A 19,214-nucleotide genomic window follows, 5' to 3' on the forward strand; every position below is an offset into this window, starting at 1 on the left:
CCAAACCTGAGAAAATGGCACCAAAAATTAGCCAACAAAATGAAAGCCTATTAACAAAGATTGCATCATTTTCGTTAAATGGTCCTGGGAATTAAAATTGCAGTTTTAATGGGTTTCAATGGGGACATTTTTGTCCTTAAAGTCCTGAGTGGAACTATTTTGTGTTACTGGTGTAAAATATATTTATTAAAGGAAATGGTTTTGAAATATTGAAATTACAATAAAAATACACACTTGTGCCAAATTGCATGCAGCTGGCATTAACACAGGCAAATTTATCAAACAAAACAAAACTGAAAAAGACAAAAATGTCCATAAGGACGCATGAGGGTTAGGTACAGATGTTTCAAAAGAAGTTTTAACAAGCTTAACTGTATGATGTTGCAGACAGCATATTGCATAGATTTTAAAATGGAGTATTTATACTTATAGCTACTTTTGAGTACCACAAGACAGTGTGACGGTGTGCTATTTGAGTGAAGACATGTTTCGGTTTCAAACAGAATGTGACTTCTAAGTGATCAGCAGGGAAAAAAAGGTAAGTTCTCAAAATTAATATCCCATCTTGTACAAAGTTCAGTCTTATTTTCACCTCAGGCCTTGTACCCAGATCAGAAACTAGGTGGTCGTCTTTAAAAAAAGATCAGAAGTAAAGCATGCTGGCTGCCACAACAAATTTTCCAGTGCCCACTGAAAAAAAAGGTAGTAATTCACATCATCTATCATTGTGTATGTGATGTGATATGTGATTATTGGGAAACTGGTTGTGGTTGCATCCTCTTCCTATTCAGATTTGTGACGTGCTCCACACCCCCATGTAGTGCAACATCTCTGCAGATATTTCCTTTGGCCTGCTTGTGCAATCATGGGGAATAAATGAAGCTTTTCTATACTTCCTACATACTTCCTACATACATATGTGCATCATTCAAAAGTATTTTTTTCTGTCAAACTGTCATTCGCTTAGTATAGTTATATTTATACTTACGTAGAAAATGTAGTTATACCAGTTGTGCTGGTTTACCTTACATTTGCATCATGCAAACACAATTATGCTTCGGTGAGTTTTATTTACAGCCTTTTGTTACCTCTGTTGTTTTTTTTTGTGTTTGTTTGTTTTGTTTTTTCCCTAATCTGTCTGTGAGTTCAAATTGAAGGTATAAAGCAAATGCAATCATAATATTTATTTAATGAATTGGTACAAATAAATCCTCCAGCAACCATGTCAAATTTGTCTGTCTAGAGTTAGTGTACTTCCTAAAGACAGCGTTGTCTTAGCAAGTTGTCAGGGTACGAATTATGTTTGAGGCCCACCGTTTCAGTAACCACAAAAGTTAGCGGTACTCAAAAATAGCTTGACAGGAAGTAAACATGGCAACAGTATACCACGCCCTTTTTTTAAAAGTGCGTGGTAATTACCATAATGATTCTGACAACTATCCCTTTAAAGGGTAAGTTCAGCCAAAAATGAAAATAATCTCATTAATTACTCACCCTCATGTCGTTCCACACCCGTAAGACCTTCATTCATCTTCAGAACACAAATTAAGATCTTTTAGTTGAAATTCGATGGCTCAGTGAGGCCTGCATAGCCAGCAATGACATTTCCTCTCTCAAGATCCATTAATGTACTAAAAACATATTTAAATCAGTTCATGTGAGTACAGTGGTTCAATATTAATATTATAAACCGACGAGAATATTCTTGGTGCGCCAAAAAAACAAAATAACGAATTATATAGTGATGGCCGATTTCAAAACACTGCTTCAGGAAGCTTCAGAGCACAAATGAATCAGTGTGTCGAATCATCTGTCACGTGATTTCAGCAGTTTGGCAGTTTGACACGCGATCCGAATTATGATTTGACACAAAATATTCATAACGCTCTGAAGCTTCCTGAAGCAGTGTTTTGAAATCGGCCATCACTATATAAGTCGTTATTTTGTTTTTTTGGCGCACCAAGAATATTCTCGTCGGTTTATAATATTAATATTGAACCACTGTACTCACATGAACTGATTTAAATATGTTTTTAGTACATTAATGGATCTTGAGAGAGGAAATGTCATTGCTGGCTATGCAGGCCTCACTGATGGTGCGTTCACACCAGATGCGAATAAAATGTTAAGCGCAAGTGATTTACATGTTAAGTCAATGCAAAGATGCGAATAGACATCCTGCGGCATGATCGGTAGACCGATCGTTGTGACATCAAACCTAGCTTTATTTACATGGTAATTACAGCATGTCACTATTTATTTCAGGAAGGAACACTGAAATATAACCGACTAAACATAAATAGGCTACTGTAATTCATTACAACGTATTGTTAATTTTAAATATTATTAATATCTCAAAAAAGTCTTAGTGTTGTTTAAAGCGTCTTTAAAATAGCTAGGGGCGCCAAATGGTGCGCGAGATTAATTGAAATAGTGCAATATATATATTTAAAAGTCTGTCCCCTCAAAAATGTCATTTTATACCTCGCACACTACGCCTGTCAAAGCATTTTTGTAAGAGACCAAGAGCTCAGAGATCGAATTCTTGGCGTTCCGAGGCTATCTAGATAGGCAGCGCATGTGTTGTGAGACGCGGCCGTGTGTCTCTTGGCAGCGGCAGAGGCTTTGGTGACTTACCGGAAACCAAACTTTTTTTTTTTTTTTTTTTGTCAAGCCTCAAACTTGTAACTGCTGAAGTCGAAAGAGGAAAAGAGCAGCAGAGTCCCGTTAGATTTCAGCCTCATACACAGTTCCTTGTTTTTCATCGTCATGTTGGATGTGAGAAAGTTGAGACGAAGAGAGATCAACAGTTTTAACCCGAGATAAAGTCCTGCGTCGAGCGTTTTCTTCTGCGCATAACGGGATCTTTGTTTTTATATCATGGAAGATGTGAGTATTTCATATGGCTTCTTTTTCGGTGTTTTACAAAAGTGCATAACAAACTTTATTTAAAACAAGTCACAACTTTTAATCCTCGTTATTGGCGACGTGAAGTAAAACTTGCTTTAACTTTGACTCAGTCCAGTGCTGATACTGTTACTCTCTCTCTCTCTCTCTCTCTCGGAAACTAAGTGTTAAAATGGTGGGTTGCATCACTTGTTTATTTGAAGCGTCTTTGTGCACTGGAGAAAAAAGGTCCAACAGAATCAGTGTTTGTTAAAAAGTTTTAATATTCTGTTCATCAGTTCGAGATGATGTAGATCAGTACCAGGAAGTGAAGTACTTTTGCAGCATCCAACGCCCCTCTAAGTCAAGACTTTGTTAACTGGATAGATAGATAGATAGATAGATAGATAGAACGATAGATAGATAGATAGATAGATAGATAGATAGATAGATAGATAGATAGTTAGTATTGGCATGTTTTTTTATCCTGATCTATCTATCTATCTATCTATCTATCTATCTATCTATCTATCTATCTATCTATCTATCTATCTATCGTTCTATCTATCTATCTATCTGTCTGTCTGTCTGTCTGTCTAACATCTATCTATTTATCTATGTCGTTCTGTCTGTCGATCTATCTATCTATCTATCTATCTATCTATCTATCTATCTATCTATCGTTCTATCTATCGTTCTGTCTGTCTGTCTGTCTGTCTAACATCTATCTATCTATCTATCTGTCTGTCTTTCGTTCTGTCTATCCATCTATTTGTCTCTGTCTATCTATGTATCTATCTGTCTGTCTGTCTAACATCTATCTACCATCTATTTATCTCTATCTATCTATCTATCTATCTATCTATCTATCTATCTATCTATCTATCTATCTATCTATCTATCTGTCTGTCTGTCTGTCTGTCTATCTGTCTTTCGTTCTATCTATCTATCTATCTATCTATCTATCTATCTATCTATCTATCTATCTATCTATCTATCTATCTATCTATCTATCTATCTATCTGTCTGTCTGTCTGTCTGTCTGTCTTTAGTTCTGTCTATCTATCTGTCTATCTATGTATCTATCTATCTATCTATCTATCTATCTATCTATCTATGTATCTATCTATCTATCTATCTATCTATCTATCTATCTGTCTGTCTGTCTGTCTGTCTTTTGTTCTGTCTATCTATCTATCTATCTATCTATCTATCTATCTATCTATCTATCTGTCTATCTATCTGTCTGTCTGTCTGTCTGTCTGTCTGTCTGTCTGTCTGTCTGTCTGTCTGTCTATCTATCTATCTATCTATCTATCTATCTATCTATCTGTCTGTCTGTCTGTCTGTCTGTCTGTCTGTCTGTCTGTCTGTCTGTCTGTCTGTCTGTCTGTCTGTCTGTCTGTCTAATCTCCCTCTGTCTGTCTGTGTCTATATTGTGTTTTAAACTAACTATAAGTGAAACAAAAGTGTAGATTACTGTCAGAAAGATCCTCTTATGTGAAGAAGTAGTTTCAGGAAATGCTAACTGAAATGAGGAAGTAACATTGGTCAGTGGTGCTGGAGGGCAGAGCCGAAACCCACATTGTTAATATGTAGCGTACACAGACATAGCTTAAATCTTTATTTAGCATTGATATGATGAGAGACGGCATTACCTTGACATTAGTGTGCCATCTTGGTTATCATTCATTAGAGTAGAAGTGTCCTGAGTTGAGTTGAGATGAACAGTGACGGATGTTTGTGTCAAGGAATACATGGCAGCCTGTAAATCACAGCCAATTTGATGCCATATTTATCTAAACATAATGACAGCATGGAAAAACATTCCCAGTTTAATGTGACCATCTGTTGTGGTCACTGTAAATGTTAGTTGTTGTGGGACTGCATCTGTGGTTCATATACTTCAGAAATACTTTTCACTGTTCACAGTTTTTATTTTTATGAAGGCTCATCTCTTCTTTATCAGCTTGTCATGTACAGTTAGAAGCTGCAACAATAAAAGAGCACTTTTACTCATTTAGATTTTCTCTATCAACATGACGTCTGCATCACTTTGCAGCTTTGTTTTGATCAAGAACCGCCCGTTTCACCACTATATAAAAGGACCAACCGCTGTTCATTTGGTTTTTATGTGATATGTAGGGGCTGGTGAATATGAAATGGTTGATACCACAATAAGAAGTTGTTAAAACAATTGCACATCAGTGTAAAAAAAGAAATTAGCAGAAATATTTGTAGAATATTCAGAATTTCTGTTGATAATACACTGCTGTTACATGTTTGGAGTTTTTTTTAATACTTTTATTGCATGCGTTCAATTGATCAAAAGTGACAGTAAAGACATTTATAATGTTACAAAAGACAATTCCTTGGAACTTTCTATTCGTCAAAGAATCCTGAGCTAAAAAATACCAGTTTTCACAAAAATATGAAGCAGCACAACTGTTTTCAACATTGACTTTCCTGTTTCAATCCGATTCAGAAGATCTCAATGCATTCGATTCTTGATTTTTGATTAGATTCTGTGACTTTTTACTGGCCCCACCACAAAAAAGTAATAAATGAATAAAATAGTTAGTTGTTTTTTGACCCATGTATCCTTGTATTGTAATAAATAAGGTTATGACAACCGATATATACCATGCACCCAGTAAGATGCCAGTTCCTGCTTTGACTTGGTTTCAAACTGACAGTTGTCCCTGCTCAGCCCTATTTGTTAAGCTATTGGTAAAAACTAGTATAGCGAGAATACTTAATTCCCATAAAATCTATAGCATCGGTCACTATTTCCGCTTTTATACTTCCCTGATTGGCATACATGATTTACACTTCCCTGATGGAGATTTTGCAGATATACTACAACCCTATTGCAACAGTTGTTTGAGCGGACAGCGTTCCATTTCTCTTTTAGACAGAAGTGTTATTGCTCCATGGAAAGTTTTAATGCTCGCCAAATTTTGCAGTGCGAGTCTTTGAACAAGTTCAGTCGCTCTGTCAGTCTCGATTGCAGTGAGGTCAGAGAAGAACCGCACAGATGATTCATATTTAGATGTGTGGTGAGCTGACAGCGGCCAGGTCAGCGCACAGCACCGGCTCTGATATCTGACCCAGATGGAGCTCTGTGCCTTTTGACTGTATGTGAAACCCATGATGGCTAAGGTGTGCCTCACCATACAATCCTCCAGAGCAGTAGCTTATGAGTTTTTGCATGGATCTTCTAGCATATTCTGCATTAGAATCCAGTTTTGATGCTTTTTCATTTTGGAACATTTTGGAAGTGTAGATTTTAGTGTTTGAAAGTCACTTGTGTATTGTTTTTATGTCGTTGTTTTATGATTACTGCAATAAGAAGCTGCTTTTAAAGAAGCTTTTATTATTATTTTATTTTTATGTTATTAATAGTGCTGTCAAACGATTAATCGCAATTAATCACAACCAAAATAAAAGTTTGTTTACATAAAATGTAAAAAATTTGTTATACTTGTATGTAAAATATTTAAATTATATAAATATATATACATGCAAATATTTCTTAAATATATACATGTATGTGTGTGTATTTAAATATACATAATTATACACAGTACACAAATATTTTATGTAAACAAACTTTTATTTTGGATGCGATTAATCGTTTGACAGCACTAATTATTATATATGGTGTGTTGTTTTTTGTCGTCATGACTTATGTAAATTGCCTTTAAAGAAGTTTTCTAAAATTATTATTATTATTAATTACTTTTACACAATTAATTACACAGTTTCAAGTTCAAAGTTTCAAATCAGCAAACAACAACAACCTATTAAAAACAACTCTATTTTTTCCCCCTCTTATTTCAACTTAAGTTCTGTTGCTGCTTGAAATCAAGTATTATCAAATTGGCTGTATTTAGTCATTTCAACTTAAATTATATAAAAACTGACTTCAAAATCAAGTTTAATTTTGTCTTACTTATGAAAATAATTTAAGCAATTTCAACTTTATTTTATGAGTTAAAGTAATGTAAAAATATATGTTGCCATCACTTATTGATTTTTTTATTTATTTATTTATTTACAGTGCATGGTGAAAACAATAAAATGGCTCTTCGTGTTTTATATAAAGTACATTATAGACCTTAAAGTCCCCATGAAATCAAGTTTTTTGGCTTTTACTATGAATATGTTAGCCCTATTGTTATCCATAAGCTAGTGTGCTCCAAAACAATGACAAAATTCATATTTAGAAGATACAATCGTTAAATCTCGTCACTTCCGCCAATATGGATCAATGGTTTTGATGACATCACTCTGCACTTCAGCTTCTCATCAGATTTTCTGTCCAATCAAATGCTCTCTAGAATCTGAAGTGTCCCGCCCCCTACATTATAAATAGACGCTGAAGCTGCGGCTGAAATCAGCCACTTGTTCACACATTTACTATTTTCTGCATGGTGAATGGCACATAGTGCACTATATAGGGGATAGGGAACAATTCAGACGGTGTAAATATGTAGGCGAAGTCTGGTTTCACATTAGCGTCATGCAAACCACCGCTGCACACACAGTCTGCTCCTGTCCAGAGACCAGAGAGCACAAAGTGGATCATATGACCACAAAACATATCAAACCCATTTGAATTCTGCACAGAATGCTGTATTTTTAAGCGATATGGAGGAGAAACGGTTAGAGATTAGAAGGAACTGAGGCTTTATGGAGTTCAACAGCTCTGGACAAGCTGTCATATAAACAAAACGCTAGAGGAGGAGCTGTTCAATATGTCCCGTCCTGTCTTCCTGTTTCAGTGGAAATTGTGTCACCACATTGAAAAAACACAGCCATCTTTAGAATTTTGTGTTTGAATGTCCATTTTTGTGGTAGCTCTGAAACTGATGAAATGTATCATTTTGACAAGCATGTGATATGAGGGAAAACTGCTCTGAAAATAGTGGTAATCTAAAAATGTTAATATCTACTGTATATTAACTGGTTTTAATATTAACATCATCACTGAACCAACCTATATACATTAATTTATACCAACAAAACAAATTTTTATGGGTTAAATCAGGTAGCAATCACACTTTAGGGTAACAATTGCAGGTTACTAGTGTAGAAAACTGCCTGATTGACCATGCAGACTTGCATTTAATTATTCTTGTAACTAAATAAATGAAGTTATAGTGTGATATGATGTTTATTATAATTGTTATTATTAAATTATTTCATATGACCAATTGGGTGGACCACAACCCCCACCCGTAGCTTCACCACTGATATAAATATTATAAATATAACCAAAGACTACAGAATAACACAAGACGTGTCACTCGTATTGTTTTGAATGGGAGAAAGTGTAACACGCAATATGGCGGAATAAGTCCCGCCTTCTAAATAAGAACCAATCGCTGACTGGTAAAGTCATCGCGTCACTTCAGCGGCCGTTAGAATCACCGGTTTCTATAGAAACAGTCAGATGCGCGCCCCCAAAGAGACGCGCATGTAGGTCTGCGCAGTAGCTTGATCTAGCCTGAAAAAGTTTTTTTTTTGTCATGATTCGAGCGTTTAGAAACTAAATTTATGAGCCGGTTGTTGTTAGATTTCATTGGTGATTTCAAATATGAAATTTAATCGTAAGGTTGGCGAACAGTTTTGGAGAATTTGATGTTTCCCCATTCAGAGAGATTGCATGATGCCCGAGAGGCGTTTCAAAGATGGCCGCTGAGTGAAATGACTTGTCTTAAAGGGACTTTGATATAACTTTTATTCTGTTATTTTTATATATTTGTAGCTTTATCTTATGTAAACCACCTTTAGAAGCTACCTTTTAAAGACTTTTTTAAAATAAATTAATATTATTAATGATTGTGATCAAGTAACAATTAAAAATTAATTTGTCAAATACTTTGCCGTTTTTGCCCTTGCAAACTTACAGCCACATTGCTTGTGTGTTTCACGAGATTTTCCAGATGTTGCTATGAGTGCTTTTTTCTGAGGTGTTTCCAGGCCCGTTACTAGGTGGTTTATTTTTTTATGTCAGAAGATCACAAAACTAAGGCTCTATAAGATTCTGCTTCCTAGATAGGGCTTGAGTTCCTCCATTAAAGGGATGGTTGATTTAAAATTTCACTTTTTTAACTTTAGTTAGTGTGTAATGTTGCTGTTTAAGCATAAACAACATCTGCAAAGTTATAAAGTTCAATGCAAAGAGAGATATTTTCTTTTACATAAATCGTTTAACGACTACAACAATCGGCTGGTAGGGACTACAACAAGCTTCTTCCCGGGTTAGTGACATCACTAACCCTAAAATTTACATAAACCCCGCCCCCGAGAACACACAACAAAGGGGGTGGGGCCATGTTGGGCTGCTTTAGAGAAAAGGAAGAGTTGTTGTAATAGAGTGTTGTTCACAAACGAGGGTCAATTCAACACTGGATTTGACAAAAGATGAACATGACGGCACATGCTAGTGGATGAGTTGAATCAACTCCACAGCAACTACATAAATGTATCCACTAACCGTTCAGAAACGTCTAAAAGTTGTAACTTCTTCCTGAGTCTCTCCATCAGTGTCGACTCCGGTTTGAACAATGTAAGGCTGAACACCGTTACTGACAATCCTCATTTTGGCTGCGTGAGATTCTCTAGTTTTGTTGTTGTTGAGCTGTTAAAGCTCCGCCCTCTCCTGGAAAGCAGCAGCTCATTTGCATTTAAAGGGACACACACAAAAACTCTGTGTTTTTGCTCCCACCAACATGGGTGCAAATTTGACAAGCTAAAATAAATGATCTGTGGGGGATTTTGAGCTGAAACTTCACAGACACATTCTGGGGACACCAGAGACTTATATTACATCTTGTAAAGGGGGCATAGTAGGTCAATTTTTCTGGCTCATTTTATCGGCCACCGTGTGAAAATAACATATGATCGCTTTCACATTAGCACTAGTGTTTGGGGTGACAAAATGTACTTGTTGCTTTTATGAGCAAAAGCGATACTGCTGCAGACACCACTAATGAAACTTCTCGCTTTCTTAAATTATCTCATCTAGTACTGCGAGTTCCTGTTTGACTAAAGTGAGGTTAATGCATGTCTTGGCTTATTTCGTGCTTGATTATGCGTTTTAAAACACTGTATGCTCTCGCTCTGCTTTCGAATGCGCTCTACTTTGTAGGTCCAAATTGGCTCCACTCTGTTTTTTTTACAATATAGATTTTTCCGTCCCACCCAAAGAATCTCTCTCTCTCTCCACGAGCGGGTTGTGTTGTGATGGGATGTGCCATGCGCTCCGCTCCAATTTACACACAAACAGAACGAGAAAAACAAAGAGGCGCCCTCACGCTCCATTCCCCTCCCTCAGCACAGACACTGCGAGGGCATGAGTGACCTGTCGCCCATGTTGGTTTCCCGGCAGTGTGAGAAAGTCCCAGTTGGCACTGTGCTTCTCCTATTATTCTCCACGTTTTCCTCCCTCAGACAGCTGCACCTTCTCTAGCACACGCTGCTCTTTCCAAAGGCCCAGTGAAAGTGGAAAAACAGCTCGATGGCCCTCTAAAGAGACATCCTGAGGAATTTCCTTGCATAGAAAATTCCTGGGAATTCCAAATACAGCTGCAGTGGGGTGCATTTTATTTTTGTAATTTAAGAATATATGCAAAACTTTATTCAAAAGGCGTACAGCTACATTTGCCTGTATCTTTTTGCTCTTGTAGTCATGATGGTTAGAACAAGATTTGGCTTGATAAGCTAAGAATGGCTTGTTTCCTACAAATAAGAAGTAGCTATCTAAAGACAAATGATCAGATTTTTTTTTTTCAACAAGACAATGCTCTGCCCACACTGCACAGACTACCAAGAAGTGGCTTGAGATCAAGTCCATCAGGCTCATGTTTTGGCCGGCTCAGAGTGAATATTATACAGTGGCATGAAAAAGTATGTGAACCCCTTGCAGAATCTGTGAAAATGAGAATTATTTTAATAAAATAAGAGGGATAATAAAAAATGCATGTTATTTTTTGTTTAGTACTGTCCTGAGTAAGATATTTTACATAAAAGATGTTTGCATTTAGTTCACAAGACAAAACAATAACTGAATTTATTAAAATAACTCCATTCATAAGTGTGTGAAGCATTGATTCTCAATACTGTGTGTGGTCACCTGATGATCCACGACTGTTTTTATGTTTTGTGATGGTTGTTCATGAGTCTCTTGTTTGTCCTGAGCAGTTAAACTGAGCTCTGTTCTTCAGAAAAATCCTCCAGCTCCTGCAGATTCATCAGTTTTCAAGCATTTTTGCATATTTGAACCCTTTCCAGCAGTGAATGTATGATTTTGAGGTCTGTGTTTTCACACTGAGGACAACTGAGGGACTCAAACACAACTATTAAAAAAGGTTCAAACATTCACTGATGCTCCAGAAGGAAACACGATGCATTAAGAGCAGAGGGGTGAAAACTTTTGAACAGGATGAAGATGTCACAATTTTTCTTATTTTGTTTAAATATCATTGTTTTTCATTTAGTACTGCCCTTCGGAACCAACAGAAGATACTTGCATGTTTCCCGGAAGAAAAATTAAGTATAATTTACCTTGATCTTCAAATTCAAAAGTTTTCACCCCTCGGCTTGTCCCTCAATTGAGTTCAGTATGAAAAGATGGATCTCAAAATCATACAGCCACTGCTGGAAAGGGCTGAAATATGCAAAAGATGCTGGAAATATGAAGAATTTTTGGGACTTGGAGGATTTTTCTGAAGAACAGAGCTCAGTTTAACTGCTCAGAACAAACAAGAGACTCATGAACAACCATCACAAAACATAAAAACAGTCGTGGATCATCAGGTAACCACACACAGGATTGAGAATCAATGCTTCACACACTTATGAATGGGGTTATTTTAATAAATTCAGCTATTGTTTTGTCTTGTGAACTAAATGCAAACATCTTTTATGTAAAATATCTTACTCAGGACAGTACTAAACAAAAAATAACATGCATTTTTTATTATCCCTCTTATTTTATTAAAATAATTTTTATTTTCATAGATTCTGCAAGGGGTTCACATACTTTTTCTAGCCACTGTATATATATATATATATATATATATATATATAATATATATATATATATATATATATATATATATATATATATATATATATATATATATATATATATATATATATATATACCCTATTGTGAATATTTGGTCTCTCATTAAACTCCAGTGAACTAGGAGACATTTTTCAGCTACTCATTTATATATCGATTAATCGCATCTAACATAAATGTGTTGTGTTAAATGTGTGTTACATAAATATACATATAATATATATATATATATATATACACACAAAAGCTTTGAGTAATCGCACATAATAGATTGACAGCACACACACACATATATATATATATGTGTGTGTGTGTGTGTATCTATATACATTAAAAATACAAAAAACAGTAATATTGTGGAATATTATTACAATTACTATTACAAATAACTTCTATATAGTAAAATATAATTTATTTTATATAATTTATAAGATTTATATAATTTGTTAATTAATTTACTAACATTATCTATATATAGATTTATCTATTTATATAAATCGGTTTTAGTTTTTATTTCCAATTAGTAATTTTAGTGCTTTAAAATTCAATAAGGCAACATTTCTAAGTGTCATGTAGTCTTCATTTACTTTTTTATCTAATATTTTTTTTTTTTTACAGATTCATTTTAATTAACAAAAGTACTTTTTAATAGTTTTTAGTTTTGCTGATAATAAACCAGCTTCAATGTCATGTTAAGGGTGATCACTTAAAAAAGTAATATTGCACCTTCAAAGTTTAATTTTAAAGTTTAGAGGTATATTTAAATCCTTAACCCTAAATTAAGAAAAATAATAAATAGTAATGTTTGCCTTAGCAAGCAGTAATTACACGCTGAATGATAAAATCAGATAAGATCTTTAAAGCTCATGAGAAGGCTGTGAAAAATGAAATACAGCAGATGTGGAAATAAAGCATCATCCATCTGAAAAGGTGTTGAAGGTCACATGAAACCCAGACCGGGCCAAAATGATAATCTAGCTGCTACATACTTCATCCTCCCATTTCAGGAATGCTCTCGCTGGACTCAGATCTCAAAGCATGCCAAGTCAAACTGAAACTTTGGTTCAGTAAGAAATGCTGATTTCCTTCTTCCTTTGCACAAACAGGGTGTGAAAGAGGAGCCAGCCAAGCCCAAAGAGGTGAAGAGAGCTGGGAAGGCAGGCTGGTTGAAGAAGTCTTCAGGGAAGTTCTTGAGCAGCTATAAGGACCGGTACATTCAGCTGGACCGGACCGTGATTGAGGTCTATGAGAATGAGGTAAGTCTGCTAAATCATGACCTCAACATTTAACAACCCTGTTGTACTTCCATAATGTGATGTATTTCTGAGTAAAATATGATATTGCACAAGAAAAAGGTTGGACCTGATTGTATATCCATTGGGAACGGATTGCTAAAACAATTTATTATTTGTAGCTATTTGGCTGTTAGTTAACATTACGCATAACTTTGGCTTACAATTGTCAATGGAATATGGAAAATGGAAATGGATTTTGTCCTAATAATGTGCACACATTTTTTGTTTCAATCATTACTGATTTCCATCCCAAATGCAATTCATCGTTAGCCATCTATGCTTTATCAAGTTATTTAAATTGATTTCTTTTCTCTGACAAGTTTTGAGTTGTTTTTGGTGAAAGAAACTTTCACAGAAAAAATTCAATCGCAACCGTGTACTAAAATATCAACCTTCACATGCAGAGTGAAGACGTAACACCCCCTAAGAAGGCACAATCACAAATTAAGTCTCTTAAAGGGATAGTTCAACCAAAAAAATTAAATCATCCCATGATTTACTCACCCTCAAACCATAGGTGTATTTGAATTTCTTCTTTCAGTCAAACACAGTCGGAGTTATACTAAAAAATATCCTGGCTTCAAAATGAGGAGCGCCATTCACTCCCATTATAAAGTTTGGAAGAGCCAGAATATTTTTTTAATATAACTCCGACTGTGTTTGACTGAAAGAAGATAACCATTTACGCCTAGGATGGTTTGAGTGTGAGTAAATCATGGGATAATTTAAATTTTTGTGTGAACTATCCCTTTAAATGTCTTTTTTTCCTTCTTAGACTCCATTTTATAGCTCAATACCCTTCTGACAATGAGCAAATTTAATTTTTTCATTTTGTCTTTAAGGAATTTTAATTTATTTTACTAATTGTTTGATTTATTTGTATTTCAGCTTATTTATTTATTTTATTTTATTTAGACTTTTTTGTGCCTAAACGTATTTCAACGGAAGAGGATTGGGGCCAAGCAATAATAAAAAAATAAAACCATCTCGAGATTAAAGTTGTTAAATTTCGAGAAAAAACTCATTAAATTTCGAGAAAAAAGTCGTGATAAAATTTTGAGAATAAAGTAATTAAATTATGAGAAAAAATTTGTTAAATTATGAGAAAAATGTCATTAAATTATGAGAAAAATGTCATTAAATTATGAGAAAAAGTCGTTAAATTATGAGAACAAATTCATTAAATTATGAGAAAAATGTCGTTAAATTTCAAGAAAAAAGTTGAGATAAAATGTTGAGAATAAAGTCATTAAATTAACAAATTTATTCTCGTAATTTAACGAATTTGTTCTAGTAATTTAACAACTTTTTTCTTGTAATTTAATGACTTTCTTCTCTAAATTTAACATTTTTCTTATAATTTAACGAATTTGTTCTTGTAATTTAATGACTTTTTTCTCGTAATTTAACGACTTTTTTCTCATAATTTAATGAATTTGTTGTCATAATTTAATGACTTTTTTCTCATAATTTAACGACACTATTCTCAACATTTTATCTCGACTTTTTTCTCGTAATTTAACAAGTTTATTCTCAACATTTTATCTCGACCTTTTTCTCGAAATGTAACAAGTTTTTTCTTGTAATATAACGAGTTTATTCTCAACATTTTATTTTGACTTTTTCGACTTTTTTCTCAAAATTTACTTTAATTTTATTTAACTTTAATCTCAAGATGGTTTTATTTTTTTATTATTGCTTGGCCCCAATCCTCTTCTGTATATTTCAGTTAGTTTCCAAGGCAACAACTTTCAGGTAACAAAAATGTTTTTAATAGTTTCAGTTTTAGTTTGCGGAAGGGGGAATTCTGTAATTTCCTCACCACCATCTTTTTATCCTTCATCTGAAAAACAGTTTTATTTTTAAGGGAATGTCCAGGCTTCTTTTTTTCATAGTTAAAGCAAATGATGACCACAGTGATACTATTTTTGGATCTGTTCCTTACACGCACGCACACAAAATAGTCTCACAAAACTGAAATGTAGTGCACAAGTCATACTGACTATTTTCAGTCGTTATGCAGTGTAAACATTCTGCTAACTGTTTTCTGTGAAAGAAAGTCAGTCATACAGGTTTAAAACAACATGAGTAAATGATGACTGAATGATCATTTACGGATGAACTATCCCTTTAAATGAAACATAGCTAAAACTCCATGAATTTCCGAATTAGGGATGTGCCTGAAGCCTAAATCCGAATTCGTAAAGGCCTGGAAAATGCATTCCATGGAGACCCTAAAGAGATGCAGTTAGGCTTGCTGTGGTAGTCGGTTACATTACAGTACATCAGATTTCATTTATCACGTGAAGATAGTAAGGAGAGATGACTGACAAGATGATGGCAGAGGATTTGGAGGGCAACACATTCTGAACGTCACTGACAAATATCTTATCTTATAATATGTGTGGTCAGTACCGCTGCTCCCTATACAAAGAGTATGTGTGATCCCGAATTCGAAAGTGAGCATGCATCCAAAAGTGAATATTGCATATTCATAACCGCTTCCTGAAGCCTGCAAATTATATGGGCCATTCTACAGAATTGATGCAAACTGCTGTCCCACAACCAAAAAACACATTTAAGTATTCAAATTTTAGATGTTTTCTGTTGAATCCCACAATAATATTTAAAATATCAGTAAGCTTAATATATATAAAATCATCATTTATTGGGTACTTTCAATTGGGAGGTGGCTGTCCCAAACCCTAACCCCTAAATTTCAACTTGTGAAAATATTGAAATAATTTTTGCAATGTTTTACATTGTTGTTTTTAAAAATATATTTTAGATTTTTTATTTTTTTTTAAAGTCTATTTTTAAATCATGAAACTTTATGTAAAAAGAAAAATGTCGCGCATTTTCATGTCACTACCGAAACAGTGTGTGTTTTACTCTATTGGCTGAGACTGATTTTAACACACTTCTACATTTTTGATCAGGAAATATTCCTGTGTTCCTCCCTCTCACAGCCTCTCTTTCAGAGTAGACAGATCCATCATTTTGAGTTAAATGTGTTCAAAAGTCTGAAAATCTGTGTGTAACTTTAAGGATCGTCACTACCAAACACCTTTTTTCTGCAATTAAGCACACTTTTTTGGGTGTTAATCCATAAAATTTAGTTTTTATGTGTGTACAGCTGTTCAGAACTGTGAAACTGTCACTACCGAAACAGTCACGACCGAAATGTGGTGAAGTTTTGCTTGTGACGTCTTTGTTTTTTGGGTGTTATTTGATCAAATTTAGTGTTTGTGCCATTGTGTGTGTACAACTGTTCAGAACTGTGCTAGATAACCATGTGCTGATTAACATCTTTGAGCGGCTCAAAAGTATCTAAAATTGACAAAAGCGAACATAATCATTTATTTAGTTTTAGTACAGTTATGCAAATCATTAGTATTTTAATATGTTTTAGTATGTGATTTAAATTTTGATTCCAACACATTACTGTCACTACCGATAATGTGCAGTCATGACCGAAACGTGATGTTTTGTCAAAAATAAAGTATATTGAATGATCAACTAAGATGTTATTATAGTGTTTGTTTCAATGTATATTCAGACTAATGAATCCTTCACTTTGAAATCAGTATGATAAACTGTATGCCTTTTACAAAGAAAGATTGGATTCAAAATACAAAAAATCTCACAAATTACACTTGAAATATTGTTAAAATTGTAATTATTGATTTACCTATGAAACATTTTTTTTTAAAATAGCAAAAAAAAATATTTACAAGGTAGATGTAAAAAAAAAAAATCTTAATCAGTCAATGTAATCCTTCTTATTAAATTATTGTGTTTCTATAGTGACACATTTAGGGAGAGGAAAAATATTCCAAAACTTTCTGAAAATACAATATGAGAATTAACTGTACAATTACTAGAAATGTATACAATTTCTAGGGCTGCACAACGATTAATCACAATTAATCGTTTGCAAAATAAAAGTCTGTGTTTATGTAATATATGTGTTTGTTCTGTGTATAATAATACACAGATAGTATACATTTAAGAAATATATGCATGTAAATAAATATATATATTTTATATTATATTTAAATATAAAGATTTTATATATAAATATAACATTTTTCTTAAATATATACGTGTGTGTATTTATATATACATAATTATTATACACAGAACAAACACATATATTACATAAACACAGACTTTTATTTTGCAAACGATTAATCGTTGTACAGCCCTATTGCATGCATACAAAATTTGTGGAAAAAGACACATTTTTCCAACTCTGACTGAACCAATTCTGTAATTACCCAACTATATAATTGCAATAGAACGCAAAAGCATTGAAATATATTTTTCCCTCCCATCTTTTATTGTGTCCCTTTAAGGGCTGCGTAGAATGTGTTTAATTTTCTTTCCGAACATAGTATTTGGCTTCGGCACATCCCTACTCTGAATAATAACATTTTTTGGTTCATCCTTTTACAAATAAGAACATTTTTCCCTGTCGTGCAGGAATTAACAAAATGCCTGGAGAAACTGGACTTGGACAACTACGAAACTTGTCACGAGTTAAAGAGTCCTTTCAAGAAGAAACACAGACTGGTACTACTACGAAGCCCCAAGAGCGGTAACAAGGTAATAATGAACATCTCAGCACAGTTCCACGTCAAATGCATCAGTCTACCATTCCTTTTGTATGCGATATAAAGAGTGGCTCACATTAGGATGACAATGCAAGACACAGTTGTCGATGGCTGGCTTGCAGTCGTGACGTCATTAGTTCAATATGGCACGCACTAGAGGCACACTGGGTCATTGTCTAATGAATCAGACACATATCTGAACGGACACATGACCAATGATGAGCCAGTTACTCATGCCTCTGTGTCACTTCACTGGTTTCAAAGTCACTGTAAATAATGGCAGAAAGTGTGTGTGAAAGGTCGGCTGTTGCATGTTCAAAATAGCTGAGTAGTGCTTGACTTTGTGTCACATATTGCAACACTTTTAATATGTAAGATAAAAAGTGATAAACATCCTGTGGTACAGGGATATCTTGTTGCATGTTTCACATTTTTCATACATTACCTTGGGTTAGTAATTCATTCTCTGTATTTTTGGGATGTTACTTCACGATTAGCACCACAAAAGTTTCATATCCCGCGTTTTGAAGTCTCCACTCTTTTTTAAAAGACTCCTTTAATGAGGTTAAAGATGTTAACCAAGACAACCTTTAGCAGAGCGTCATTTCCTGTTTTAGTGTTTATAAATTCAAAAGGCAGAGGCATGATTTCCTGTATAACCTTGCAAATACTTGTGGTATATCAAAACAGCCGCAAACCGTCATTTTTTCACTTTCTAGTGAAAAGTGGATTTTCCTCCGTAGGCTGTATAGAGTGTAAAAATATAGGCGGGTCTCTGATGAATAAGGATGTTTGAGATGATGAAAGGAAAAAAAACATGTACTATACCAAGTTTTTTGAAATGTAATCTCTGTTGATTTTTGAAAAATTAGCCTATCCATTTTCAATAATGTTTTGATTTAATAACTGGCTTATTAACAACTAAAATATGAGGGATTTTTTTTTCTTACACTTTAAATACCAGTGTTATTTTAGTATTATTAATATATTTTATATTTTCAGTTTTAGTAATTTTGTAGTTATTTTTATTAGTTTTTGTTTTTAAATATTTGTATTTCTGTTTTAGTTTAAATAATTGTAGTTTTCGTTTTCTAATTTTTGTTTTTCATCTAATGTTTAGATTTTATTCTATTTTGACTTTATTTCAATTAACAAAAACTGTTTTTAATAGTATTAGTTAACAATAACAACACTGTTAAAGCGTTAGTTCGCCCTAAAATAAAATGTCGTTCCACACCCTTAAGACCTTTGTTCATCTTCAGAACACAAATTAAGATATTTTTAATGAAATCGGAGCGATTTCTGTCCCTCCATTGACAG

The 19,214-nt window shown here is 34.0% G+C and overlaps 1 protein-coding gene across 1 annotated transcript in view; it reads left to right on the forward strand.

The window, feature by feature from the left end:
* Window positions 1-2,505: 2,505 nt before the first annotated feature.
* The window catches only part of plekho2 (pleckstrin homology domain containing, family O member 2), a 28,245-nt gene continuing 11,536 nt past the window's right edge, over window positions 2,506-19,214 (forward strand). Inside the window, exons 1-3 of the mRNA XM_067401120.1 lie at window positions 2,506-2,889; window positions 13,090-13,239; window positions 17,764-17,886. Of these exons, the coding sequence (XP_067257221.1) occupies window positions 2,881-2,889; window positions 13,090-13,239; window positions 17,764-17,886 (282 nt within the window). The 5' untranslated portion in view covers window positions 2,506-2,880. The remainder of the gene's footprint in view (window positions 2,890-13,089; window positions 13,240-17,763; window positions 17,887-19,214) is intronic.

This window comes from Chanodichthys erythropterus, chromosome 11 (assembly GCF_024489055.1).
Source record: "Chanodichthys erythropterus isolate Z2021 chromosome 11, ASM2448905v1, whole genome shotgun sequence".
In the NCBI taxonomy this organism is placed as follows: domain Eukaryota; kingdom Metazoa; phylum Chordata; class Actinopteri; order Cypriniformes; family Xenocyprididae; genus Chanodichthys; species Chanodichthys erythropterus.